The sequence below is a fragment of the Bufo gargarizans genome, chromosome 4 (genome assembly GCF_014858855.1).
Source record: "Bufo gargarizans isolate SCDJY-AF-19 chromosome 4, ASM1485885v1, whole genome shotgun sequence".
Classification (NCBI taxonomy): domain Eukaryota; kingdom Metazoa; phylum Chordata; class Amphibia; order Anura; family Bufonidae; genus Bufo; species Bufo gargarizans.
In genome coordinates, this window is record NC_058083.1 from 213025109 (window position 1) to 213051528 (window position 26420).

The following is a 26420-nucleotide window of genomic DNA, read 5'->3' on the forward strand; positions in this document are numbered from 1 at the left end:
GAGTGGGATAAGTTTATTATTAGCATATTCCTTTTAAATGAGAAAAGGAATTGACAGGCAGATTCTACCGTATTTTTCGCCCTATAATGTCATCCAGAGATCCCCATAACAGAGCCATCCAGAGATCCCCATAACAGTGTCATCCACAGATCCCCCATAACAGTGTCACCCACAGATCCCCCATAACAGTGTCACCCACAGATCCCCCATAACAGTGTCACCCACAGATCCCCCATAACAGTGTCACCCACAGATCCCCCATAACAGTGTCACCCACAGATCCCCCATAACAGTGTCACCCACAGATCCCCCATAACAGTGTCACCCACAGATCCCCCATAACAGTTTCCTCAACAAATCCCCCATAACAGTGTTCTCATCAGATCCCCCATAATAGTGTCATCCACAGACCACCATTAGTTCAAAACCCACCAATAGCCCACCTTTTTGTTCAAAATATTTTTTTCTTATTTTCCTCCTCAAAAACCTAGGTGCGTCTTATGGGCAGGTGCGTCTTATAGGGAGAAAAATACAGTACTTCTCCTTTGTGAAGCCACACCTGATTTTAGCTTTAAAACAGCATCAGAAAACCTTATGTGTATGGGCAGCCTAAAGCTGGTTTGACATTACAGTTTCATTTTCCATTCTACTAATCCATTAGAACAGAAAAAAACTGGATCCAGTAAAAAAAAAAAAAAAACACGGATCCAATTGCATGCAGGACTTTATTTTTCCCGTCTAAAAGAAACGGATCTCAGATGGAGATGTCTAAAACGTATGCAAAATGTGCATAATGGATTCAACAGGATCCTATTTTTTTTTGTTTGTTTTTTGCAGGATCCTGTTTTTTTTCTGCTCTTCCAACAGATCAGAAGAATGGAAATTGGAATGGTGATGTGAAACCAGCCTAAGGAAATAATAAGAAAATTATGCCCAATGACACAGTAGAGGCAATCACTTACTTAATAAGTTCAGGAATGCATTGAATATTTGTTGTTTGGGATGTGAACGGTGAAGCCACAGATGCCTCTTGCTCAGAGAGAGATACGCCAGCATGTGCCACTTTTAAAGCCTACAATAGAAAACAGCACCTCAAAATATATCCATTGTAGAAGTTTAGTAAATTCAAGATCATATACAGAACGTCTTATAAGAAGGTTCTACAGTTGTTAGCATAGACTTCTAAGTACACAGTATGTGTGCACAACCTTTCAGGTATCTTCTAATAAAGTGATAAAATATATATAAAATACTGAACATTCATGTTAATGAGTGCATGAGTCCCCAGTGATCCATCACATAAGAGTCTAGTCATTGCTGACCTAATGCAAACGCTAGTCTGATAATCTACAGACATAATATGAAATACATTTTTTTTTTTATCTTCATTTCCTATGTTTGTCTGACAGCAATCCTGCTAGACAGGAATAGTGGACAAAACCTTATCACATGGACAGATACCGTATATGGCCTTCTAAACTCATGAAGTGATAGAATTTCCAGTCAATGTCGAGTCTGCAGACAAAAATCACGTGTCAGGTCCATATTAATTGAGTCCATGGTTATCCGGCACATAAGAGTCCAGTCACTGCTGACCTAATGCAAGAGATAGTCTGGTAATCTATAGAGGTAACATCTGGCAATCCACAATTAGCCAAATCTGCTGATACCGTAAATCAGCTGATGTACAGTATCAGCAGGATCAGCTAAGAATCTTTTAAACATGACAATCCTTTGTTCCAACTGGGGATAAACCACTGTCCTCCTAGCCTAACTAAAGACTCATGGGCTCCGAATAAAAACTGTAGCCTTGGCTCTAGAACATTCCCTCACAATCGCCAACTGCAACCCATCCATACATTTTTATCAGCCTAGCTCGGTCTCTTAAGTGAGCCATTAATGGTGTGCTAGCAGCCAAGTTCATTGGGTTTTTAAAGGATCAGTGGCACAAGCCCCAAGACATTACTTTTGACCTATGTCCCCCCAGAAAATATATGTATATTGGAGACAGCATGTATATTTCAACTTTTCTAACATGGCAAGCTTACGTACACAGAAGCTCAGCTCTATTCATGGTAATATGCCTCTATAATGCAGTTACCAAATGAGAGATACCAGCTCTACAATGAAAAGTGATTACCGTGCAGCTACATCTTCTCTGATTGGAGTTGTCCACTTCCCAATAGCAAACACACCATCTAAGGGCTCATGCACACAATCATATGAGCAGGACAGTAGTCCCGCAGGTGGCCCGATGCGCACAGTATCATAAAAAACCTATGATGCTGTGCCTTCCCGTGCACACGCTGCATGCCGCTCTTGGAGGGCATACGGTCGTTTGCATGAGCCCTGAAGTGTTTGAAAGAGGGAGAGGGCTTTCCCACCACACTGTGTTTTTTGTACATTTCTAGGCATGCACTTGCTCTGCGGTGCCAGTCAGTGCATGGACAATCAATTTTAGTCTACTTGGTCTGGAAATCTTGATATGAGCCTCACATTAACTAGGAGATACCCCACGTGCACTACTGTTACTATAAGTAGTGATAAGTGTGGAGTGAAATCTCCTGTACAGCTGAGCAGTCTCTTCGACACAGATCTCTGCCAGTCTGCATTCTTCTTCACAGCATGCCTATTTTGATTATATTCTGACCTACAGCTACTTGTGGCATTAAAAGCTTTAATGATCTCTATTCTGACAGTGGTGGGTGTTCAGCAGCCTGTGAACCATACATCTTCAGCATCTCAGTGCACCAAATTGCAGCAAAGAAAGATTTATGAAACACATGTTTCCAGATATCAAAGGAGATCAGAAAAGAGATCAATGAAGTACAACCAGTCTGAAAGGGAAACTAAAGCCAGAATCCAAACACACAAAACTGTATAACCAACACAAACATAACAAAATCTCCTTGTATGTCTTTGTTATTTTCTTTTGTATCATCAACTATCACAATTACAGACCATGAAAAATGAATCCCCTTCCCTGCTCCTAAATAATGCCATAGCGAGGCAGATTTGCCTTTATGGATCCTGGGAAAGCTGGTTTGTCACCATGTGGAGCTGTAGTAGACTACATAATAAATATATCAAGATGAATCCACCTCCCCACTAAAATATGTACAGATGTAACCCAGACAATGGTTTGTAGAAACCTTCCCCATCTGTCAGAAATCTATCTGATCTTCCGTCTTGCAGGTCCTTCACTACTTCTCTGCAATGCTGAGCTCAGTGGGTAAATGAGGTGAAAGTAATCTGGCTAAAGTGAAATGAGCAAGGCTTGGAGGCAAATAATAGATCTCAGTGGAGTGAGAAAGAAAGTGTCAGTGGAGACCAAGGGCAGGGACTTGTCATGGAACCATGAACCAGACGTACAACAAGAGATGAGTGGAAATAAGAAGGCTTTATTGAAAATAAAGCTGTAAGGCAAAAGTCCAAACGGATGGCTAAACCGAAGCAGGGTCTTGCGAAACCAGGGATCAGGAACCAGAAGGGTAGTCAGACGAAGCCAGGATCAGGAATCAGCAGGGTAGTCAGACGAAGCCAGGATCAGGAACCAGAAGCAGCAGCAGTCTTAGAAGCATGTGAGCACAGGAGGACCAAGCAAGGAACTGAAGCCACAGACCTCCTATATATATGAGCTAGGCATCCAGCTCCTCCCAGTGGGAAGGAGGAGCCGCAGGGTGGGAGGCTACAAGAAACCCAGAAACCAAGATGGCCGCCAGCACATGTCAAACGAAGGAGGACAGCAAGGAGGTAAGACCATGACAGTACCTCCCCCTCAAGGGCCCCTCCTCCGCGGAGTAAGGAATGGTTTCTGAGGGAAGCGTGCGTGGAAGGCTCGGAGCAAGGCAGGAGCATGGACATCTGCGGAGGGAACCCAGGAACGCTCCTCTGGACCATAACCACGCCAATGGACCAAAAACTGCACCCGGCCGCGGACCAGGCGTGAGTCCAGGATATTGCTCACCTCATACTCCTCACGATTGCCCACTTGGACCGGACGAGGCCGAGGAATCGAGGAAGTGAAACGATTACACACCAGTGGCTTCAACAGGGAGACATGAAACACGTTGGAGATCCGCATGCCAGGAGGAAGCGCAAGGGCATAGGCTACCGGGTTTACCCTGCGAAGCACTCGGAAGGGACCAACAAAGCGAGGCGCCAGCTTGGGAGTGGGCACTCGAAGGTTGAGGTTGCGGGTGGACAACCATACGCGGTCTCCGACCTGGTAGGAAGGAGCGGGCGCTCGTCTGCGATCAGCCTGGAGTCTCTGGCGCTGCGCAGAGACCTCAAGGGACCTCTGGATCTGTACCCAAGAAGCACGTAGGACGGAAAGGTGATCCTCCACAGCCGGAATATCCTGGGGAGAGAATACCTCCGGTAACACGGCAGGTTGGAACCCATAATTGGCCATGAAGGGAGACGTCCCAGAGGAAGAGTTCACCGCCGTGTTCCTGGCAAACTCAGCCCAAGGCAGGAGGTCAACCCAATTGTCTTGGTGATCGGAGACATAGCAACGAAGGAATTGCTCCAAGGCCTGATTGGATCGTTCTGCGGCCCCATTGGACTGAGGGTGGTAGGCCGAGGAGAAAGAGAGATGAATCCCCAACTGGGAGCAAAAGGCGCGCCAGAACCTGGACACAAACTGACTCCCCCGATCCGACACAATCTCCTTGGGCAAACCGTGCAACCGGAAGACCTCCCTGGCAAAAATCGAGGCCAACTCTTGTGCAGAGGGTAACTTCTTAAGAGGAACACAGTGGCACATTTTGGAAAACCGATCCACTATCATGAGAATGACCGTATGGCCTCGGGATGCAGGGAGGTCCACAATGAAATCCATCCCCAGGTGTGACCATGGACGCTCCCCGGTGGCTATGGGTTGCAAAAGGCCCAACGGAAGGTGCCGAGGGGACTTACTCTGGGCAGAAACGGAGCATGCCGCTACATATGCGGCGATGTCGGAACGTAGAGAAGGCCACCAGAACAGACGTGAAACAGCCCAGGACAGCTGATTCTTTCCAGGATGCCCCGCGGCCTTGGAGTTATGGTAGGTTCGCAACAACCGAGTGCGCAACTCCTCAGGCACAAAACACCTGCCGTTGGGTCTCCCAGAGGGAGCACCAGATTGAGCCGCCAAAATCTGCTCACCCAGGGGAGAGGTCAGGCTGGTGCGAATGGCGGCCAGGATCTGATTCGGAGGTATGACCGAAGTCGGAATCGACTCCTCCCCGGACAGCTCGGAGTACTGCCGTGATAAGGCATCCGCTCTGATGTTCTTGGAACCGGGTAGGTAGGAGACCACGTAATTAAAACGTGACAAGAACAGAGCCCATCTGGCCTGACGTGGTGTCAATCTCTTGGCCTCAGAGAGGTAGGTCAGATTCTTGTGGTCCGTCAGGATGAGAACCGGAACCACCGAGCCCTCGAGCAAGTGCCTCCATTCTTTAAGGGCCTGCACGATGGCCAATAACTCCCTGTCACCAATCTGGTAGTTGCACTCCGCGGAAGACAGTTTCCGGGATTAAAACCCACAAGGAAGCAGAGGACCCTCTGGTGTTCTACGCTGAGACAGGAGGGCGCCTACTCCCGTCTCAGACGCGTCCACCTCGAGGACAAACGGCAACCCAGGGTTGGGATGCGACAGAATCGGAGCCGACACAAAGGCGGACTTTAGAGCCTCAAAAGCTCGGATGGCCTCGGGCGGCCAGACCTGGGGATTACTGCCCTTCTTGGTCAGATCCGTGAGAGGCTTGGCTAGCCTGGAAAAGTCCCTGATGAACTTCCGATAATAATTGGCGAAGCCCAAAAAGCGCTGCAGGGCACGAAGACCACTGGGCTGGGGCCACTGTAAGACAGCCGAAACCTTCTCAGGATCCATGGAGAACCCCTCAGCGGAAATGATGTAACCTAAGAAGGTTACCTGGGATCGGTGAAATTCGCATTTCTCAAGCTTACCGAACAGCTTGTTCTCTCGTAACCGTTGCAACACTCGTCTGACATCCATAATGTGGGCCTCCATGGATTCAGAATATACCAAGATGTCATCCAAATAGACCACCACACACTGCTGCAACAGGTCACGGAAAACATCGTTGATGAATTCCTGGAAGACTGCGGGCGCATTGCACAACCCAAAGGGCATAACCAAGGATTCATAATGACCGGTCCTGGTGTTAAACGCGGTCTTCCACTCATCGCCCGCCTTGATCCTTACCAGGTTATATGCCGCCCTCAGGTCGAGTTTGGTAAAGACTGTGGCCCCTTTGAGGCGATCGAACAGCTCGGAAATCAAGGGTATCGGGTAAGCGTTCTTGATCGTGATGCGATTGAGACCCCTGTAATCGATGCAAGGCCTCAACTCACCGCCCTTCTTTTTCACAAAGAAAAATCCAGCCCCTGCCGGGGACGAGGATTTGCGAATGTGTCCGCGTGAAAGCGCCTCCCTCACGTACTCCTCCATGGCCTCATTCTCCGCTACCGACAGTGGATAGACTTTGCCACGAGGCGGAACGGCACCAGATTGTAACTCTATGGCACAATCGTATGGGCGGTGCGGAGGTAGGGCAACCGCATGCACCTTATCGAATACATCCCGGTACTCCTCGTATTCAGGAGGCAACAGAGAGTCCGAGGAAGTACACAGCAACTTGACAGGCCCATGGATGCAACTAGCCCCACACTGCGGTGACCACGAGAGGATCTCGGCCGATTTCCAATCGAAAGTCGGATTATGCTTCTGGAGCCAGGGGTACCCCAAGACCACCGAGTAGTGTGGAGACGAAATAACCTGGAGACAGACCGACTCTCTGTGAACGGCACCAATGGCCATCCCCACTGGAAGGGTCTCATGAGTCACGTGTGGCGGCAGAAGGGGTCTGCCGTCTATCGCCTCAAGAGCCAGTGGGGAACCTCGAGGCTGCAGAGGAATGGAATTGGCGGCAGCGAACACACTATCAATGAACAAACCACCAGCACCAGAGTCCACCAACGCCTGGGTCGTCACCGAGCCCCCGACCCAGGAGAGGACAACAGTAATCAGTGGTTTGTCAACACGGGAAACCGGGGACGAGGAGACTCCACCCAAGATCTGCCCCCGACAGGATCTCAGGTGCGAGCGTTTCCCGGACGGTTCGGGCATGCCAACCGAAAATGCCCACCGAGACCACAGTACATGCATCGGCCCTCGCGTCTCCGGAGTACCCTCTCCCCCTCGGACAGGCGAGCAAACCCCAGCTGCATGGGTTCACCCCCAGACAAGTCATCCCCAGGAGGCGTGGGAGGAGAGGGAGGCACGGGTGGGACAGCAAACGTAGGCGCCAATCTGTTAGAAGGCCTCCGCAGGCTCTCCTTAAAGGAAGGTCTCTCCCTGAGTCTGGTGTCAATCAAAATCAGGAAAGAAATAAGAAGGCTTTATTGAAAATAAAGCTGTAAGGCAAAAGTCCAAACGGATGGCTAAACCGAAGCAGGGTCTTGCGAAACCAGGGATCAGGAACCAGAAGGGTAGTCAGACGAAGCCAGGATCAGGAATCAGCAGGGTAGTCAGACGAAGCCAGGATCAGGAACCAGAAGCAGCAGCAGTCTTAGAAGCATGTGAGCACAGGAGGACCAAGCAAGGAACTGAAGCCACAGACCTCCTATATATATGAGCTAGGCATCCAGCTCCTCCCAGTGGGAAGGAGGAGCCGCAGGGTGGGAGGCTACAAGAAACCCAGAAACCAAGATGGCCGCCAGCACATGTCAAACGAAGGAGGACAGCAAGGAGGTAAGACCATGACAGGACTCTAAAGCACTGCAGGCAGATGATCTGTAACTGGTTAAGCCCCATCCCTCTCATGAACTTCATATTCACTGTTTACCCAGCCGTTAGGTAGCCGAAGATGGGGGAAGACTAGGGGAAAGACAAAGGAGGAGATAAATCAATAATGGCATAAAGGAAAACTGGCTTACTTTGTTTGTCATTGCAACCAATCAGATTCCACCTTTCATTTTTTAGAGCTTCTTTGGAAAATGAAAGGTGGAATCTGATTGGTTGTTAGGAGAAACTAAGAAAGTTTTCCTTTACACCAGTTTTGAAAATCTCACCAAACAGATCTCTCTTTCAATTGCCGAGTAAAAACATGATTCCTCCCTGCTTCTTGCTTGTGGGCCAATGACTCATTGGCCCACAAGCAAGAAGCAGAGAGGAATCATGACTTTAAATGGGAAAAATGATGAATATTCTAAAAAACTAATATATAGCACTATATCGAATGTATTCTTTTTTCCCTAATATTCGTAATATTCTAAAACAAGAATATACGGATATAGAGCAATTGAGCTAATATAGTGCTATAATCTTCTTTGTCTAATAGTTGTAATTTTTTTCTCATCTGAAGTTCAGATTGGAAAAAAATTTCAACTATTGAAAAAAAAAAGATTACAGCACTATATTAGCTAAATTGCTCTATATTTTTTTGCTTTTTCTTTCGAATATTCGCTATATTGCTATATATTCTTGTTTTAGAATATTACGAATATTCAAAAAAACTATTATATTCGATATAGTGCTATGACTCATTGGCCCACAAGCAAGAAGCAGGGAGGAATCATGTTTTTGCTTGGCAATTGTTTGGCAATCGAAAATTTGCATATTAACCGATCATTACCTTGTCGATTTTTCAAGTAAAAAAATCGTAGAATATAACGAATATTCGAATTCACAAATATTCGCCAAATATTCTACAAAATATTTGCGAAATATTGCGAATTCGGATATGACCCCTGCCGCTCATCACTAGTAGCTAATAGACAGAAGAGAGCTGTTGCCAGGCATTAAAGTTGCTCCCCTGTCAATTATACTGCACAGTTTATCACCCCACACCAACAGAGGAGTATGACTATACAATCATAGGTATATACAGTTGCAAGAAAAAGTATGTGAACCCTTTGGAATAATATGGATTTCTGCACAAATTGGTCATAAAAGGTTATCTGATCTTCATCTAAGTCACAACAATAGACAATCACAGTCTGCTTAAACTAATAACACACAAAGAATTAAATGTTACCATGTTCTTATTGAACACACCATGTAAACATTCACAGTGCAGGTGGAAAAATTATGTGAACCCTTGGATTTAATAACTGGTTGAACCTCCTTTGGCAGCAATAACTTCAACCAAGCATTTCCTGTAGCTGCAGATCAGACGTGCAAAACGGTAAGGAGTAATTCTTGACCATTCTTCTTTACAGAACTGTTTCAGTTCAGCAATATTCTTGGGATGTCTGGTGTGAATCGCTTTCTTGAGGTCATGCCACAGCATCTCAATCGGGTTGAGGTCAGGACTCTGACTGGACCACTCCAGAAGGCATATTTTCTTCTGTTTTAGCCATTCTGTTGTTTATTTACTTCTATGCTTTGGGTCGTTGTCCTGTTGCAACACCCATCTTCTGTTGAGCTTCAGCTTGTGGACAGGTGGCCTTAAGTTCTCCTGCAAAATGTCTTTATAAACTTGGGAATTCATTTTTCATTCGATGATAGCAATCCGTTCAGGTCCTGATGCAGGAAAGCAGCCCCAAACCATGATGCCCCCACCACCATACTTCACAGCTGGGATGAGCTTTTGATGTTGGTGTGCTGTGCCTTTCTTTTCTCCACACATAGGGCCAGATTTATCATTAGCTCAAGTCAGAATAATAAAGTGAAAAAGTCGCAAATTTTTGTGCAATCGCTAAAACTGCACACAATTCTGGGACTTTTTTCTGCTCTGCACTATGCTCGCCTGTTTTCTGAAAGTGGGCGTTTTTTTCTTATGTAAATGAATCTCTAGACAGATTTACTATTGGGACTTTAAAAAGTCGCTAAAAAGTAAAAAAAAAATGCGCAATTTCCCTCCAGTGAGGACCATGCTTATCTTATGAGACTTTTTATTAGAACATGCGACTTTTTCGTAAAAACGTGCGACTTTTGTAAAGCTGCTTACTGACAGATAAACTGCTACCGTCAAACCACATTTATTACAGTCTTAAAGGGCCAATCACACATCTGACTTGGCTAAAACCGACTTTAGCCATATGTGAAAGTGGAGTGAGCTGTCAGAGTAATGATAAATCTGGCCCATAGTGTTGTGTGTTTCTTCCAAACAACTCAACTTTGGTTTTATCTGTCCACAGAATAGTTTGCCAGTACTGCTGTGGAACATCCAGGTGCTCTTGTGCAAACTGTAAACGTGCAGCAAAGTTTTTTTGGGACAGCAGTGGCATCCTCCCATCAAATCCATTCTTGTTTAGTGTTTCACGTATCATAGATTCGCTAACAGGGATGTTAGCATATGCCAGAGACTTTTGCAAGTCTTTAGCTGACACTCTAGGATTCCTTTTTACCTCATTGAGCAGTCTGCACTGTGCTCTTGCAGTCATCTTTACAGGAGGAGAGAGAGTAGCAGCAATGCTGAACTTTCTCCATTTATAGACAATTTGTCTTACCGTGGACTGATGAACAGCAAGGCTTTTGGAGATACTTTTATAACCCTTTCCAGCTTTATGCAAGACAACAATTCTTTATCATAGGTCTTCTGAGAGCTCTTTTGTGCGAGGCATCATTCACATCAGGCAATGCTTCTTGATTGGAATGATCATCTCATTGATTGGACTCCAGTTGGCTGACACCTCACTCCAATTAGCTCTTGGAGATGTCATTAGTCTAGGGGTTCATATACTTTTTCCTCCTGCACTGAGAATGTTTATATGGTGTGTTCAATAAAAACATGGTAACATTTAATTATTTGTGTGTTATGAGTTTAAGCAGACTGTGATTGTCTATTGTTGTGACTTAGATGAAGATCAGATCACATTTTATGACCAATTTGTGCAGAAATCAATCCAAAGGGTTCACATACTTTTTCTTGAAACTGTATTTAGTCACTAGGGGGGGTCATTTATTATACTGACATATGCATAAATTAGACATACTGTATTTCAGACACCAACCATTGCGCTGCTCTTTACGACTTCGGCCCGCTCACTTCAGTACTAAAATTGTGGGAGTGGTGTGGGTGGGAAAGGAGACGGGCTGGCGGGCCCTGTGTCATTTATCATTTTCTATGCCTGTTTTAGGCGTAGAAAATGTTCTAAATGTAAGACAGCTCGGAAGCTGTCTTACATTAAAAACTATTGAAGAAGATGGGTCAGCAGTTCGGTTTGCACTTGGTGCACGCATCCAGGGAAGGCATCCCAGTAGTATATAGCGAATAAGGACTGGCCCTCACTTTCTTGACTATATGATGAGACATTTATTCAAGCATAACAGCATCATCAGTGACTAGTTTCGGCTCAAGCCTGCGCCTTTTTCAAACTTACATTGAGAACTGGTGCTGGATGCGCTGAAGTTATGGAGAGGCCTGCGTCTTTTCATAACTTCGGAGGATCCACCGCCAGCTATGGGTCTAAAATGCTGGTCTTAATAAATGTGCCCCTAGGTGTATTAATATATTCCCTTTTTTCATTATACAAGTTTTATTAAGAATACAAATTCCAATATATTGTTCTGTCATTAAAAATAGCAAATTTATGTTTTATAATTACTTACTCCACAGTCATTGGCTCCATCTCCACACATTGCCACATAGTAACTGTAAAAAGATGCAAAGTTATCATATATAATGCTACTTATTGACATACCATAAAATAGAGGCTAGGGTACATCATCACTGTAAATAATTCTATGTTCTTCATAAAATCTCAGTTTATAGTAAAATGCTAATAGACAGTACTGATCTGAGTAATTTGTATAGCAGCAGATCCCTTAGTGTAGTCTAGCTATCTATTTCTCTGGACTAACTAAAGGCCAGCAGAAGGAATCTGAAGTGGATCTCTAGTTATAGAATGAAGAGGCCTTGGCTCTCTGTTTTTTGGGAAAGAGTGAACTTTACATGGTCTTAGGAGAAGTAAAGACAGCAAGAGCCCATCATACAAGTTGAATGAGTTGTGGCACTCAGCTGAGCATCATGCTCTCAGCATCATTTAGGAAAGGTGAAACTATGTCCCAGAGCTCCATGTGTCTCTTCAGATTCTCTCAACTTCATTCAGGAGAGGAATATGGCACCTGGTCATCCTTGTTATGAGCATGCTCCTAACACAGTGGTGTCTGTGCTGTCTTGAGACTTCAGTGCCAGGTGCGTATAAGTTTAAACTCCTGACCCTGTTAGTCAAAGAGGTAGGGGCAAGAAATGTAGTAATTCTTCTAATTCTACTAATTTATTGTACATATATTTAATTTACATATTTAAATAAAAAAGTTATTTTCTCTGCAGTAAGGGCATGGAGAGACATGAGAACAACAACATTAGATTCAGCTGGCAGAGCTCATCGGAAATGTAAGCTGTTTTAATAGGATGGATTTGATGACTGATTCCCTCACATTCAAGCTTATAAAACCTTTCTATCCCTCAAAACATTATTATTATTATTATTTTGTGTGAGAGTAGATGCACTACTATCTTAGGCTAGTTTCAGACTAATGTTTCAGGTCTCTGGCAGGCTGTTTAGGTAGAGAACAGCCTACCGGAGGTCTCCGGTTCCAGCCTAACCCAAAGTTAAAGGGGTTATCTGGGTTCACCCTCTGATATGAGCATCAAAGCTCTGAACCCGGACAACCCCTTTAACACAATGGCCACTGGCTCAAGTGACTGTAGTGGGATCCGGGGAGATCTGGCCACTACCAAGCAAATATACTGGGATTTATCTGGACAAAATCTGCTACATGCAATGATATTTGTCCAGCTGAATCCCAGCATATTTTTCGGGTAGCAGCCAGATGTCCTCTAGATCCAAAGAGCTCTGGCAGGCTGTTGTCTGCTGAAGAAGATTGCCAGAGATCGGTAATAAAGATGTAAAAGAAGCCTGATTTGATAGGATTTAAGTAAGGAGAAATGTACATCTGGCTATAGACCTGGAAGAAATATCGGCTAAAATGGCCTGTTTCCATTGTTTTTCTTTACTTGTCAACTATGAATTAAAAGGGGTTGTCCCAAGAAAAATATTCTGTTTTCAAACCAGCACCTGGATCTGAATACTTTTGTAATTGCATATAATCAAAAATTTTGCATAGCCACTGAGTTAGGCTACTTTCACACTTGCGTTCGGGGCTCCGCTTGTGAGTTCCGTTTGAAGGCTCTCACAAGCGGCCCCGAACGGATCCGTACTGCCCCAATGCATTCTGAGTGGATAAGGATCCGCTCAGAATGCATCAATCTTGGAGCGTTTGTCCTCCGCTCCGCTCAGCAGGCGGACACCCGAACGCAGCTTGCAGCGTTTTGGTGTCCGTCTGGACGTGTGGAGGCATGCGGATCCGTTTAGACTTACAATGGAAGTCAATGGGGACGGATCCGTCTGTCCTGGCTCCGCTTTGACACGGATCCGTGCGCATGCCCAGTAACTTCCTGTCCCTCCCCCTCATCGTCGGCCATTTTGGATCATCGACTTGGTGAGACTGGTAAGTATATGAAGTTTTGTCTGTTTGTCTATCTTTCTTTTTTTACTATCTGTCTATCTATCTATCTATCTATCTATCTATCTATCTCTCTATTTCTAGGGTGGGGGGGCTGCTGCCACTTGGGAAGGGGTGTGTGTGTCTGGAACAGTGGGAGCCGCTGGCACTGGTGGTGTGGGCTGCCTTTATGGGGGGCTTCTGGCACTGGGGGGGGCGTGTGTTGCTGGAACTGTGGTTGCTGCTGGCACTGCGGGGGTGTTTGTGGCTAGAACTGTGCGGTTTGCTGGCATTGCAGGGGTGTTTGTGGCTGGAACTGTGGTTGCTGCTGGCACTGCAGGGGTGTTTGTGGCTGGAACTGTGGTTGCTGCTGGCACTGCGGGGGTGTTTGTGGCTGGAACTGTGCGGTTTGCTGGCATTGCAGGGGTGTTTGTGGCTGGAACTGTGCGGTGCTTCTGGCACTGCGGGGGTGTTTGTGGCTGGAACTGTGGTTGCTGCTGGCACTGCGGGGGTGTTTGTGGCTGGAACTGTGCGGTGCTTCTGGCACTGCGGGGGTGTTTGTGGCTAGAACATTGTTTGCTGCTGGCACTGTGGGGGTGTTTGTGGCTAGAACTTTGTTTGCTGCTGGCACTGCGGGGGTGTTTGTGGCTGAAACTGTGGGGGCTGCTGGCATTGGGGGGGCTGAGGGCACTGTGGGAAAGTTGTTTGGAACTGGGGGCCTGATGTCATTGTGGGGGGCTGCTGGCACTATGCGGGGCTGCTGTCTCTGGGGGTGTTTATGTCACTTGGGGGGATTATGGCTCCTGTCGGATTAATTTTTGTAATCATTTTATTATTAGGGTCGTTCCAAAAAAATATATAATAATTGAAAGAGACATCTGAGGTGGGCAAGCCCATATCTATATTTTAAAAAGTAAGTATTAAAAAAAAAAAAATTGTTGATATATGAGGAAATAGTGCTCTACAAGTTCCTTTATCATTATCTGCATTTTGTCTGGTATTCTGTTCATCAAAGAAGACATCCGTGATAGATTGGAGTAACCCACCGAGAAGGCGCCGCCGTATCTAGTGGCCGGTAAGTATAAAATCAACACTTGGAGTTTTTACTGTTTTGTTTCGTTGCATTAATCAGTATGTGCTCTTATTATAGATTTCATCTTCATCATCTGCAGAGGGCTCTCCAGCTATGGCCAGCTCACCTGCCACATCACCAGCATCCAGGGGAGGTGGACCAAGCCCGGACTGAGGCTGTCAAGAAGTAAGTATATATATATATATATATATATATATATTTCGTAATTTTTTTTAAATTTAAGTACAGTCTTCTAAAAAAATATATATTTTTATTAGCAATCTGCACCTAGAGCCGCCAGCGAGGATCCCCCAGTCGCCTCCAGAGTCCGCGGGAATGAGCGTGGCGGTCGTAGACGTGTAAGTATTGAATTTAGTAGTTTTAATTAGCATTTTGTATTAGGATTTACATAAAATTTTGTATTTCCTTTTTTTCAGGGTTCCCTAGGCTCCACCAGGGAATGATGAGGAGTTCGGGGTTCCGAGCATAGATAACCTGCTCCTCATCCGACTGGGAGAGGCGCGTCCAGCATTATGGGACCACTCAGACCGCCACCATGCCGATCATCCTCGTACCCAGCGGCTCTGGAGGGACATCTCTGCTGAAGTTTTTGAGACCTGGGGGGATCTACATGCAGCGGCTCAGGAGAAATATGGTAAGTAAAACAATATGTATTTTAATACATTAAAATATTGTTGTTTTCCTTTCATCATGCTGATTTTAGTTTTTTTTTTCAATAATCAAACTGGTTATAACGCGTTGGCGATCTATCCGGGACCGATTCAGGAGGGATTACAACAAGGAGGTTCAAGCCCCGAGTGGCTCCGGAGGAACCTCAGGGACCACCTACATCCATACGGCGGCCCTGGGGTTCCTACGAAAGGCAATGGCACCAAAAAGGTAAATATTTATAACAACTGTTTAAAAAATAAATTGTAAAGGGGCTGTCTGAGACAGGGTAGCGTTTGGCTCCCCTGTTTTGGCCAGCCCCCCACAGTCAGATGGACAACTGTTCTCTCCGTCTGAGTGTAAGGGGCTGTCTGAGACAGGGTAGCGTTTGGCTCCCCTGTTTTGGCCAGCCCCCCACAGTCAGATGGACAACTGTTCTCTCCGTCTGAGTGTAAGGGGCTGTATGAGACAGGGTAGCGTTTGGCTCCCCTGTTTTGGCCAGCCCCCCACAGTCAGATGGACAACTGTTCTCTCCGTCTGAGTGTAAGGGGCTGTCTGAGACAGGGTAGCGTTTGGCTCCCCTGTTTTGGCCAGCCCCCCAAAGTCAGATGGACAACTGTTCTCTCCGTCTGACTGTAAGGGGCTGTCTGAGACAGCTGAGCGTTTGGCTCCCCTGTTTTGGCCAGCCCCCTATGGTATACGGTAGACATAGCATAGAACATGTATGTTTTATTTAAAGAACAATTTCTAACTTTCCTTTTTTTTTCTACAGAAGTGCCAGCAGCACTCGGGATCCTGACCAACCTCCTGAGGCGGAACCGGAACAGATCGCCAGCGCCAGCCCTCCTGTCCCTCATGCATCGGCTCAGGATAATCTGGGTCCCCTACTGGGTCCCTCCGCTCAACAGAGGCTCTTAGTTTTCCGTCAAAATTTGAGAGCCCTGGTGAGCGGGCAGAGATCCGGTAGGCCAAGTCGAGCCGATTATGCGAACCTTGTAGAGGTCGTTTCCGACGCTCTAGAAGGTTTTGCCCAACATCAGATGGAGTTTGGTGCTGACTTGATTCGCTGCTGGGAGGGGGCGGAGTCGGCATATCAACGCAGCCCAAACTACCATTATGGGCTAAGCATGATCGGTTTGATGGACTCAATGACGCCCGAGCAGTTGCATGAGTTTAAGATCATGCTAGAGAACGGGTCATGGGAAATCATGCACCGCCCCCAGCTACCACCCCCACCCCCATCCCACACCTACCCCCCATCCCACACCAGTGGCCAGTACCGCTAACCTTTCCCTTCCCACCCCCCCCGAGCATGTGTTTCCTTCTTCTTCTTTTTCTTCTCCTGCCCCTTATTTTCCTCCTACTTCTTTTCAACCTCCCTCCACCTCTACACATGCTCGGGTCCCCTCCTCCTCAGACCCTTCCTTTCTCCACACCCCACAATTACGCCCTGCATCCTTTCCTGTGGCCCGTAGTTTAACCTCAGCGGATCGCCAGGACAGGGGGGCTACCATTGCCAGCCCCAGCGCATTAAGTCCACGACAGTCCACCTCCCCTACCAGTTATGAAAATTTATTTAAAAAAAAAAAGTTTATATTTATTTTATTTATTTACAGTAAAAAAAAAAAAAAATTATACTTTACTGCACTGTGTTTGTGTTTTGATTGTCCTGTACAGGGAACCTTGGCACTATAGCTGTGTTGAAATAAAAACTACCCTAGTCTCACTACTGTGCGTTTATTACAACACCCTTGGTAGTTTTTATATCAAAACGGCATTAGTGCCAATGTCGTAAGATCCATTAAAACCTGACCATCAATAATGAGCTAAATTTTGGCTCTTTATTGATCGTAGACCCTATGATTGGCACATGAACAAGCAAATGCTTGTCCGTTGTTCAATCTTGTGCCCTTTCATATGAGCCCTTGTGGGAGTCACGGTCTGTCAGCATCATCAGGAATTCATTAATAAAGTGTGATTTTAAGGTTTAATGATTTCCTGATGACGCTAATATAACTAGTGTTATTACCACAAGGGACACGTAAGGGACATACAGTTTTTAAAGGGGTATTCACATAGACAATGGGGGGATTTCACTTGAATATGCCCCCATTGTCTGATAGGTGTGGGTAACATTGGTAGGACCCGCACCTATATTGAGAACGGAGCGGGGAGCACTGTTGCTGTAGGACACATTTCCCATGGTATGTCCACCACCAAGCGCTAATCCCCGCCTCTTCCATAGAAATGAATGGAGGGCGGCAGCACAGTGCGACCTCATCTACTTTCTTGGCTTCGTTCGCAATATATGTGAGGGTACCAGCCGTGGGACCCGCACCTATAAGACAATGTAGGTATATCTTAAAGTGGTAGGCCCCCATTGTATGAGATGAGAAAACCCCTTTAAGGCCTCTTGCACACGACTGTATGCCGCAAGAGACATACGGTCCGTGAGCAGGCCATATGTCCCGTAGTGGCATTGATCGTGCACATCGTGCACATGAGCTGCCCGCGGGGATATAGTTTTGCACTAATAGATCATATGAGTGCGGGACAATAGCCCAGTTTGCGGCACAACATGGTCAGCATTATGATGCTCTGTACTCCTGTACGCACGATCAATGACGATCAGGGACATATGGCCCTCTAACGAACACTATACATTAAGTGCATGTAGTCGTGTACAAGAGTCCGAAAGGTGTGGTCCATTATCAAAGTTGGACCAGCTTTGGAACTTCAACAAGATAGCCCTGGAGAAATATAGGAGCATTACAACCCTATAGATCTGAATACATGAAGATGGAACCTAGAGATGCTTTTCCTTCCAAAACGGATCCGCTAAACGGATGACAAAACGGAAACCAACGTGACAAACGGATCCTTAATACAGACGGATCCGTACAAACGGATCCGTCTGAATGGCTTCCGTTTGGCTCCGTTTAGTCAGTTTATTGACGGATCCGTTTGAAATGCCCTTCAAACGGATCCGTGAAACGCTAGTGTGAAAGTAGCCTTATTCAATAAAAAGTATCTGTATAGCGCCACCTGATGCTTGTTGGTTTTCTTACTTCTTTGACCTGCTCACTGAGAAGGCCGCACATGCTCAGTTTCATCCTTCAGCTGCCTCCTGAGCTGTGATAGGGAGAGCATGGACACACCCCCTTAGCTGCAGCAGAAAAGACACTCCCCTTGAGCTGCCAGCTTGATATAAATCTAGCAGAACAATAAATGGGGGGATCTCTGGATCCATGTGAGATACAGGGCTGGTTCTAGCTTTGCTAGAAAGAAGTTGTCATGTACTATATGATGTCTGATCTTCATTTTCTACATTAGTCATGGGATAACCCATTTAAGCTCACCATTTACATTCAATAGCTGTTGGCAGAATATATATACATTTTTTATTTTATTTATATCTCCTGACTCCCTTCTCTGCATAGCAAGGATAAGATTGAAGTCAAACAGTAGGACAGATTAACTAATACTTACTAAAACATATACACTTACTAAAACATATACACACATACAGACAAATCTAGCATCAGGTTTCTGCCACAGGTTTTGGCACTACATACTGATTAGCTGGAATCAACATGCCTTATTAGTGTGTGGCCACCCAGAGCCATCTTATTGCTGGTTCCAGTGAACAAACTACAGCAAGATTGGGCAGGACATCTCTTTTCTCAGCGTCATTTATCAAACTGGTGTAAAGTAGAACTGGCTTAGTTGCAGACAGCAACCAATCAGATTCGTCCTTTCATTTTTGACAGCTCCTTTTGAAAATGAAAGATGTAATCTGATTGGCTGCTCTGAGCAACTAAACCAGTTCTACTTTACACCAGTTTGATCAATGATCATGTTTATGTTATTAGTAGTGATGAGCGAGCATGCTCGGCCGAATGCCTGTTCATCTCGAGCATCGCTATGCTCGGCAGTTCCGAGTGCTCGGCTGAATAATTTGAGTACTCAAATACAATTTTATATAATGGAAGTCAATGGGAAAACCCCAGACACCCCCTGCTCGGAAGAGAAAAGGTTAGAAATTGATGGAAACCCCATCAAAAAGGTTTGGCAACAGCATTAAGAGGATAGCTGGATGCCAAAAGCCAGGTATTTACAAGCCATCCATCTATCCATGAGACAGATAACAGCCACTGACTTACTACATAATTATTACATAATATTCGCTATATTGCTATAAAAAACGAATATAGCAATAAAGCGAATATTATGTAATGGTTATGTAGTAAGTCAGTGATAATATCTGACACTGGAAAAGCTGGGTAATAACTCAGTGTAGATCGCAAGTTATAATCTTTGAGGTTTACTGGTTATCAGTTAGATGAGAGCTGATTTTGAATATCTCATAGTGCACAAGGCTGCCATTGTAAGGTATGCTGACTAAGCCTGTCATCTGTCTCATGGATAGATTGATGGCTTGCACATACCTGGCTTTTGGCATATAGCCTTTGTGTGGTTGTCTATTGTATGTTTCACATAATAGGAGTGTAAGTAGCATCTTAATACTATTTCCAAACCATTTTGATGGGGTTTCCATCAATTTCTAACCTTTTTTTATGAACCAGACACCAGGGGCGTCGCTAGGTTAAAACATTCGGGGCCTGGGCCCCGGATGTTTTGTCCCAGGTCCCGAATGTCCTGCCTGCCTGCTAGATACAACTGTATTGCCGTACATAGAACGGCAATACAATTGAATCTTACACTGGGAAGAGGCGAAGGACCTGTGGTGACATCACAGGTCATGTGATCAGCAAAACAGGCTGTGATAGGATGACCTGGATGATGTCATCATCATGTGACCAGTGCAGGATTGGACACCGGAGTGAAGAGGAGAAGGAGCCTAATGGTGATATCTGTACATGAGGAGAGGTAAGTTAAGGGAGAGGCAGATGCTGGGAGTTGTAGTTATTTAACTGGGATGTATGTTAGGGCTGAAGGGAGGGATGTTATTGACATGGAACTGTGTGCTTGAGGTGGCTGGGGGAGGGAGTGATGTTATTTACATGGGACTGTATGTTGAAAGTAGATGGTGGGGGAAAATGATGTTTATGTACATGGGACTTATTGTTTAGGCTACGTTCACACTTGCGTTTGGGGATCCGCTTGTGAGATCCGTTTCAAGGCTCTCACAAGCAGCCCCAAATGCATCAGTTTAACCCCAATGCATTCTGAATGGATGCGGGTCCATTCAGAATGCATCCGTTCAGGACCGATTCGTTTGTATTAGATTTGAATTTCTAAGTCTCAATATGGATCCGTCCTGACTTACATTGAAAGTCAATGGGGGACGGAACCGTTTACAATTGCACCATTTTGTGTCAATGCAAAGGGATCCGTCCCTATTGACTTACATTGTAAGTCAGGACGGATACATTTGGCCCTGCAAGGCCATGCGGACACAAAAACGCTGCTTGCAGCATTTTGGGGTCCGCCTCCAAGGGGACGGATCCCTTTGCATTGACACAAAATGGTGCAATTGTAAACGGTTCCGTCCCCCATTGACTTTCAATGTAAGTCAGGACGGATCCGTATTGAGACTTAGAAATTCAAATCTAATACAAACGAATTGGTCCTGAACGGATGCATTCGTTTGTATTATCGGTGCGGATCCGCACGAACGCAAGTGTGAAAGTAGCTTTAGGGGGTGATGTTTACATTGGATTGTGCGTTTGAGGGGGCTGGGGAGGAGGTGATGTTATTTACATGGGACTGTATGGTGGAGGGAGGATTATAACTGCAGGGGGCACTGCAGATCCAGGGGACATTATAGGCGGTCTTATTACTACTGGGGACTCTATAGGAGGGTCCTATAGATCTGCCTTATTTCTACTAACCGCACTATGGTGGCCTTATTACTACTGAGGGGTCTGTAGGGAGCTTTATTACCACCGGGGGAACAATATAGGGCCTTATTTCTACTGGGGGCTCTGTGAGGGTATTATTAATATGGGAGGGTTCTTCTAATAATGGGGCATTGTTGAGGAGCATTATCACGGTTGGGGCAGTGTTACTAATGAAGGCATTCTAGAAGGGAATTTCTATTGGTGGGACTATGAGGAGCACTATTACTATGGGGAGCAGTAATGTTTCTTCAGGATAGTATTTGGGGGTATGGGGGGGAGGGGCGTAACTAAAGGCTCATGGGTCCCGGTGAAAGAGTTCAGCTTGGGCTCCCCTTCCCTCAGTGCTTTGTGTGTCTTCTTATGCGGCACAAGTGTCTTTGGGCCCCTTCAGGCTCCTGGGCCCGGTAGCGACTGCTAGCTCTGCACCCCCTATAGCTACACCCCTGGGAGGGGGGGGGGGCATAGCAAGCAGCAGGATAAGACTGTGGGGACTCCAGTTGGGGGATAATGATAGAATGTGAGGAAGCTAAGATGTCTGTGTGTCACACTCTGCAGAGACGAGGCGGCTGAGAGAAGTGTCCGGACTGAGTGGAGAATATCTACAGAGAAGATGATGACAGAGAGGAGACGTCACCTGGAGGCCCTGGATGTGACAGGTAAGTGCTGCTGTATAGTAAGTACAGCAAAGTGCGGGGGGGGGGGGGGCAACATATTTATTGGGGCTTGTGCCCCGGATCTTTTGAGACCCTAGCAACGCCCCTGCCAGACACCCTCTTCTCTTCCGAGCAGGTTGCTTTCCATTATATTCGGGTGCTCGGCCGAGCACACAATGTACACCCGAATATTTTGGTGCTCGCTCATAACTAGTTATTAGTCCTTAGACTACACAGTCTATAGGTGTGCTGAATGTATCAGTGATTAATGCTGGATGATAAACCTGGCATACCATTAAAAGCTATCAAGTTTTCTACCACCTATTAACTGGTTAACGTTAGTTCAGAATTTTGTGCCACAATTTGGCCACATCGTGAGCCATGTCCTCTTTGAGACATACAGTGGGTTTTCCACACCTTCTTAGCATACAAATTGGAGTAAGACTCTAAAAGTGTCCAAAACATTTGTTGTGGTGGAAATCATGAATCAAAATGTTGTCTAGAATCAGTAAATATATACAAGTTTATAAAACTTACTCCATTTTTTGAAACTCTTCTATTAGATTGGATTTCTGGCCTGGGGACATTCTTGCAAAAATGGCACCATTCAGTAAAAGCTATCATAAAAAAAAAAAAAGATTTGACCTTTAGAAACATATTAGGCAATTATGAAAAGTCTGTACTGGATTTGCGGCTCTGGAACCTGTAACCATCTATTAGTGTTTGTGGTACTGGCTACGGTGAGAGACCGTGGCTGAGGACAGGGGGGGGGGAAGGGATGACAGGCTGTCTGCTACAGATGGCTGGGGTGTGCGGGAAGCCATGGCCGGGTGCGAGCTAAATGAGGGGCATGCCTGATGGTGAGAAAGGTGAAGAAAGGGGAAGGGTGGGAGGGGTGAGAGCGCGGCGTCCATGATGGGAGCGTGAGGTGGCACTAAATAGGCTTCCTCCGCCCCTCCCACAAACACAGGCTGAGCTTCAGCCTTACTACTTGTGGTCCTGGCTACGGTGAGAGACCGTGGCTGAGGACAGGGGGGGGGGAAGGGATGACAGGCTGTCTGCTACAGATGGCTGGGGTGTGCGGGAAGCCATGGCCGGGTGCGAGCTAAATGAGGGGCAAAAGTCAACGGGTAGGAAATGTGAGGGTAGAACTCATAGGGCTAAGTTGGTGAAAGCCTTGGCGATCTCGGCTCGTGGATTAGGGATGTAATGCGTGAAGCAGGAGGATTGCCATCTGCCCATTTCCTGGATGACGTGTGCTGGGACCCCGTGACTTGATGCTGCGGAAGCCGCGCCTATGAGGAACGAATGCCCTGAGATGGCCTTGGCATCGAACCCCAGCCCGGAAGCTAAAGTTCTGATGTGATGGATGAACTGTGAAGTTGACAGACCTTTGGAGTTGAAGGGAAAGAGAGGGCTGCCTGGCGCGGAAACTGTTGAGATAGCGAGAAGCTTGTTGAACACGGCCACCGGGCACCATTCATTGAAGGTCTGGAAGTAGACAATTTTGACTGGAGGTCCTACTTGGGAAGTTTTGGTGGAAGGGAGAGAAAGGGTGCAATGGGTCTGCTGCCAGACCAGCTGGTCTGAAGTGAGGCTTGCGTGTCCCGGAGAGCTGGTGAATTCCCCGGGCTGTAAGAACCCGTAGAAACTGAGATACATGGCAGCTTTGATCACTGTGCTTTTGTATGGCCCGAAAGGATCGTTGTCTAGGGTGGTGGAAAAAGCCCTGAACATTGTCCCGGTGACTGGTTTCCTGCGGGACTCCGGCTTGTTGCTGCTCTTTTGGAACCCTCTAAGGGTGGATTTGATGGCCTGGGAAGAAAATATGGACTGGCTGCCTGGGAAATCTAAAGTGAGGAAATATTGTACCCCTGCCAGGTACAATTTGATGGTGCTGAAAGATAGGTGAAGGTCTGTGTGACAATAAGCCAGGAATGCCATGAGATGAGTTGTTTGATCCAGATGTCCTTGTGGGTGTCTGAGGGAGAATTGTGAGAAGGTTTCCCACCCGGTCTTGTAGTTCCTGGCTGTATTGAGGGATAGGGAGTTATGGATGAGTGACTTGGCAGTTCTGACATGCTTGCTCAATCCATCATCGGTGTCTCGATGGCGGGTGGAGGAACCCCCGATGGATCGGCGTCTGGCATCACCTGCCAAAGTGTCCTTTCGGATATTATCGGGAACGAAATGTGATGGGGAAATGGTGAAGGAGCTGGGGGCCTGGCTTGGGGTTGGGGCATGAATGGCGGACGGGCCTGGAGTCGTAGAGGTGGGAGTGCTTGAACTTGATGGCCTGGTTTCCACCACTAACAACCTGGTCTGCATGTCGGACACCGAACTGGTGAGAGTGTTGATAGCGGAATGAAGCTGGGCCAGCGCTGTCTGGACCGTGGACAGAGACGCCTGCTCTTCAGCCGCTGAGATAGGCCCTGCCGTCAGTAGCCTGTACAACTCAGCTTTGCGGGCTGAGGCAGGATAGCGGATGTCTCTCCTGGTTAATTCGGCCATGAGTTTCGGGATGGTCCATTGCCTGCATGAAAGAGTGCTTCCGTGGGCTGAGCCGTGCGATTCCGGAATGGAGCGAGTCTCGGCGATATCCGATGCGTGAGACATCGTGCTGTGAACAGGAAAAATGGAAGGTAAGGGTGATAGAGCCACCTGACACCAGCGAGTGAATCAGTGAAACCCTCTGAATGACACCGAAGAGTGACCGAATCCGTTACCAGGAAGAGGTTAAGAGGCCCAACCTACCTGATGAGCTGGCCTAGACTACCTGAAGGAAAAAGACCTGCGGATGCTAGCCTGATCCTAAGGAATGAAGTAGTGAAATCAAACTTACCTGGACTTGGCTGATGCAATCGTAAACGAAAACGACCTGGATGAAAAAAGGTGACCTGGGATTGGTACCTTGAGGAATTCGCCTAGCGAACTTCAAACCGAACAGACCTCCGGGGTGACCCTAGAAACATGGGGTGAGGTTTGAGAGCAGAAGAAGGTAGAACCTGACGTGAATCAGGGAGCGAAAGCTGAGTCAAGCTTGACCGTGCCTGACACCTGTGAGGTGCCCCTGAATGACCTGACGCCTTGCAGGCGGCCGGAACCCGTGGGCTAGCTGCGTGGCTAGAGGCGAAGCTCGTGAGGCGCATCGAGGCACCTGGATTAGGACGGGGCGAGTGAGTAGCGCATGAGACGTGGGAACCTGTCCCTGATGCGTGTCAGGGCGGTGGATGAACCTGATGCATGTCCGGAAAACTCACGTGGGCTGCTGCGTGGCAGACCACAACTGAAGCCTGATACGTGTTAGGGAAAGAAAACGAGACGGAAAGGGCAACTGCTGCGTGGCAGATGATTACGTGAAAGAAACATTTAAATTGACGTAAATCTGCTGCGTGGCAGACAAGCATGAATGAATCTTAAGGAAAAGACGAAATTGACATGAGTCTGCTGCGTGGCAGACAATAGCGTGGACAGACAATTGTATGAAGGAACCTAAGGAACATTGACATGAATCTGCTGCGTGGCAGACAACAGCGTGGCTGAACCCAAGGAAAATTTGACCTAAATCTGCTGCGTGGCAGACAATAGCGTGGATGAACCTAAGGAACAGACAAAATTGACATGAATCCGCTGCGTGGCAGACAATAGCGTGGATGAATCTAAGGAACAGACAAAATTGACATGAATCCGCTGCGTGGCAGACAATGCGTAGATGAACCTAAGGAAAATTGACATGAATCTGCTGCGTGGCAGACAACAGCGTGGATGAAACTTTAAGGAAAGAAAAATTGACCTGAATCTGCTGCGTGGCAGACAATAGCGTAGATGAACCTAAGGAAAAATTGACATGAATCTGCTACGTGGCAGACGATAGCGTAGATGAACCTGAGGAAAATTGACATGAATCTGCTACGTGGCAGACGATAGCGTGGATGAAACTTAAGGAAGGAAAAATTGACATGAATCTGCTGCGTGGCAGACAATAGCGTGAGCGAACCTGAGGAAATTGACATGAATCTGCTGCGTGGCAGACGATAGCGTAGATGAACCTGAGGAAAATTGACATGAATCTGCTACGTGGCAGACGATAGCGTGGATGAAACTTAAGGAAGGAAAAATTGACATGAATCTGCTGCGTGGCAGACAATAGCGTGAGCGAACCTGAGGAAATTGACATGAATCTGCTGCGTGGCAGACAATAGCGTGAGCGAACCTGAGGAATTTGACATGAGTCTGCTGCGTGGCAGACCATAGCGTGGATGAGACTTAAGGAAGGAAAAATTGACATGAATCTGCTGCGTGGTAGACAATAGCATGAGCGAATCTGAGAAAATTGACATGAATCTGCTACGTGGCAGACAATAGCGTGAGCGAACCTGAGAAAATTGACATGAATCTGCTGCGTGGCAGACAATAGCGTGAGCGAACCTGAGAAAATTGACATGAATCTGCTGCGTGGCAGACGATAGCGTGAGCGAACCTGAGGAAACTGACATGAATCTGCTACGTGGCAGACAATAGCGTGAGCGAACCTGAGAAAATTGACATGAATCTGCTGCGTGGCAGACGATAGCGTGAGCGAACCTGAGGAAATTGACATGAATCTGCTACGTGGCAGACAATAGCGTGAGCGAACCTGAGAAAATTGACATGAATCTGCTACGTGGCAGACAATAGCGTGAGCGAACCTGAGA

General features: G+C 46.6%; 1 protein-coding gene across 1 annotated transcript in view; it reads right to left on the reverse strand.

Moving 5' to 3' along the window:
• Nucleotides 1–26420, reverse strand: part of LOC122934071 (probable cation-transporting ATPase 13A4) — a 197091-nt gene that overhangs the window by 41934 nt on the left and 128737 nt on the right. Inside the window, exons 21-23 of the mRNA XM_044289220.1 lie at nucleotides 22264–22343; nucleotides 11570–11612; nucleotides 963–1072 (exon numbers count right to left, since the gene is read on the reverse strand). Coding sequence (XP_044145155.1) covers nucleotides 963–1072; nucleotides 11570–11612; nucleotides 22264–22343 — 233 coding nt within the window. The remainder of the gene's footprint in view (nucleotides 1–962; nucleotides 1073–11569; nucleotides 11613–22263; nucleotides 22344–26420) is intronic.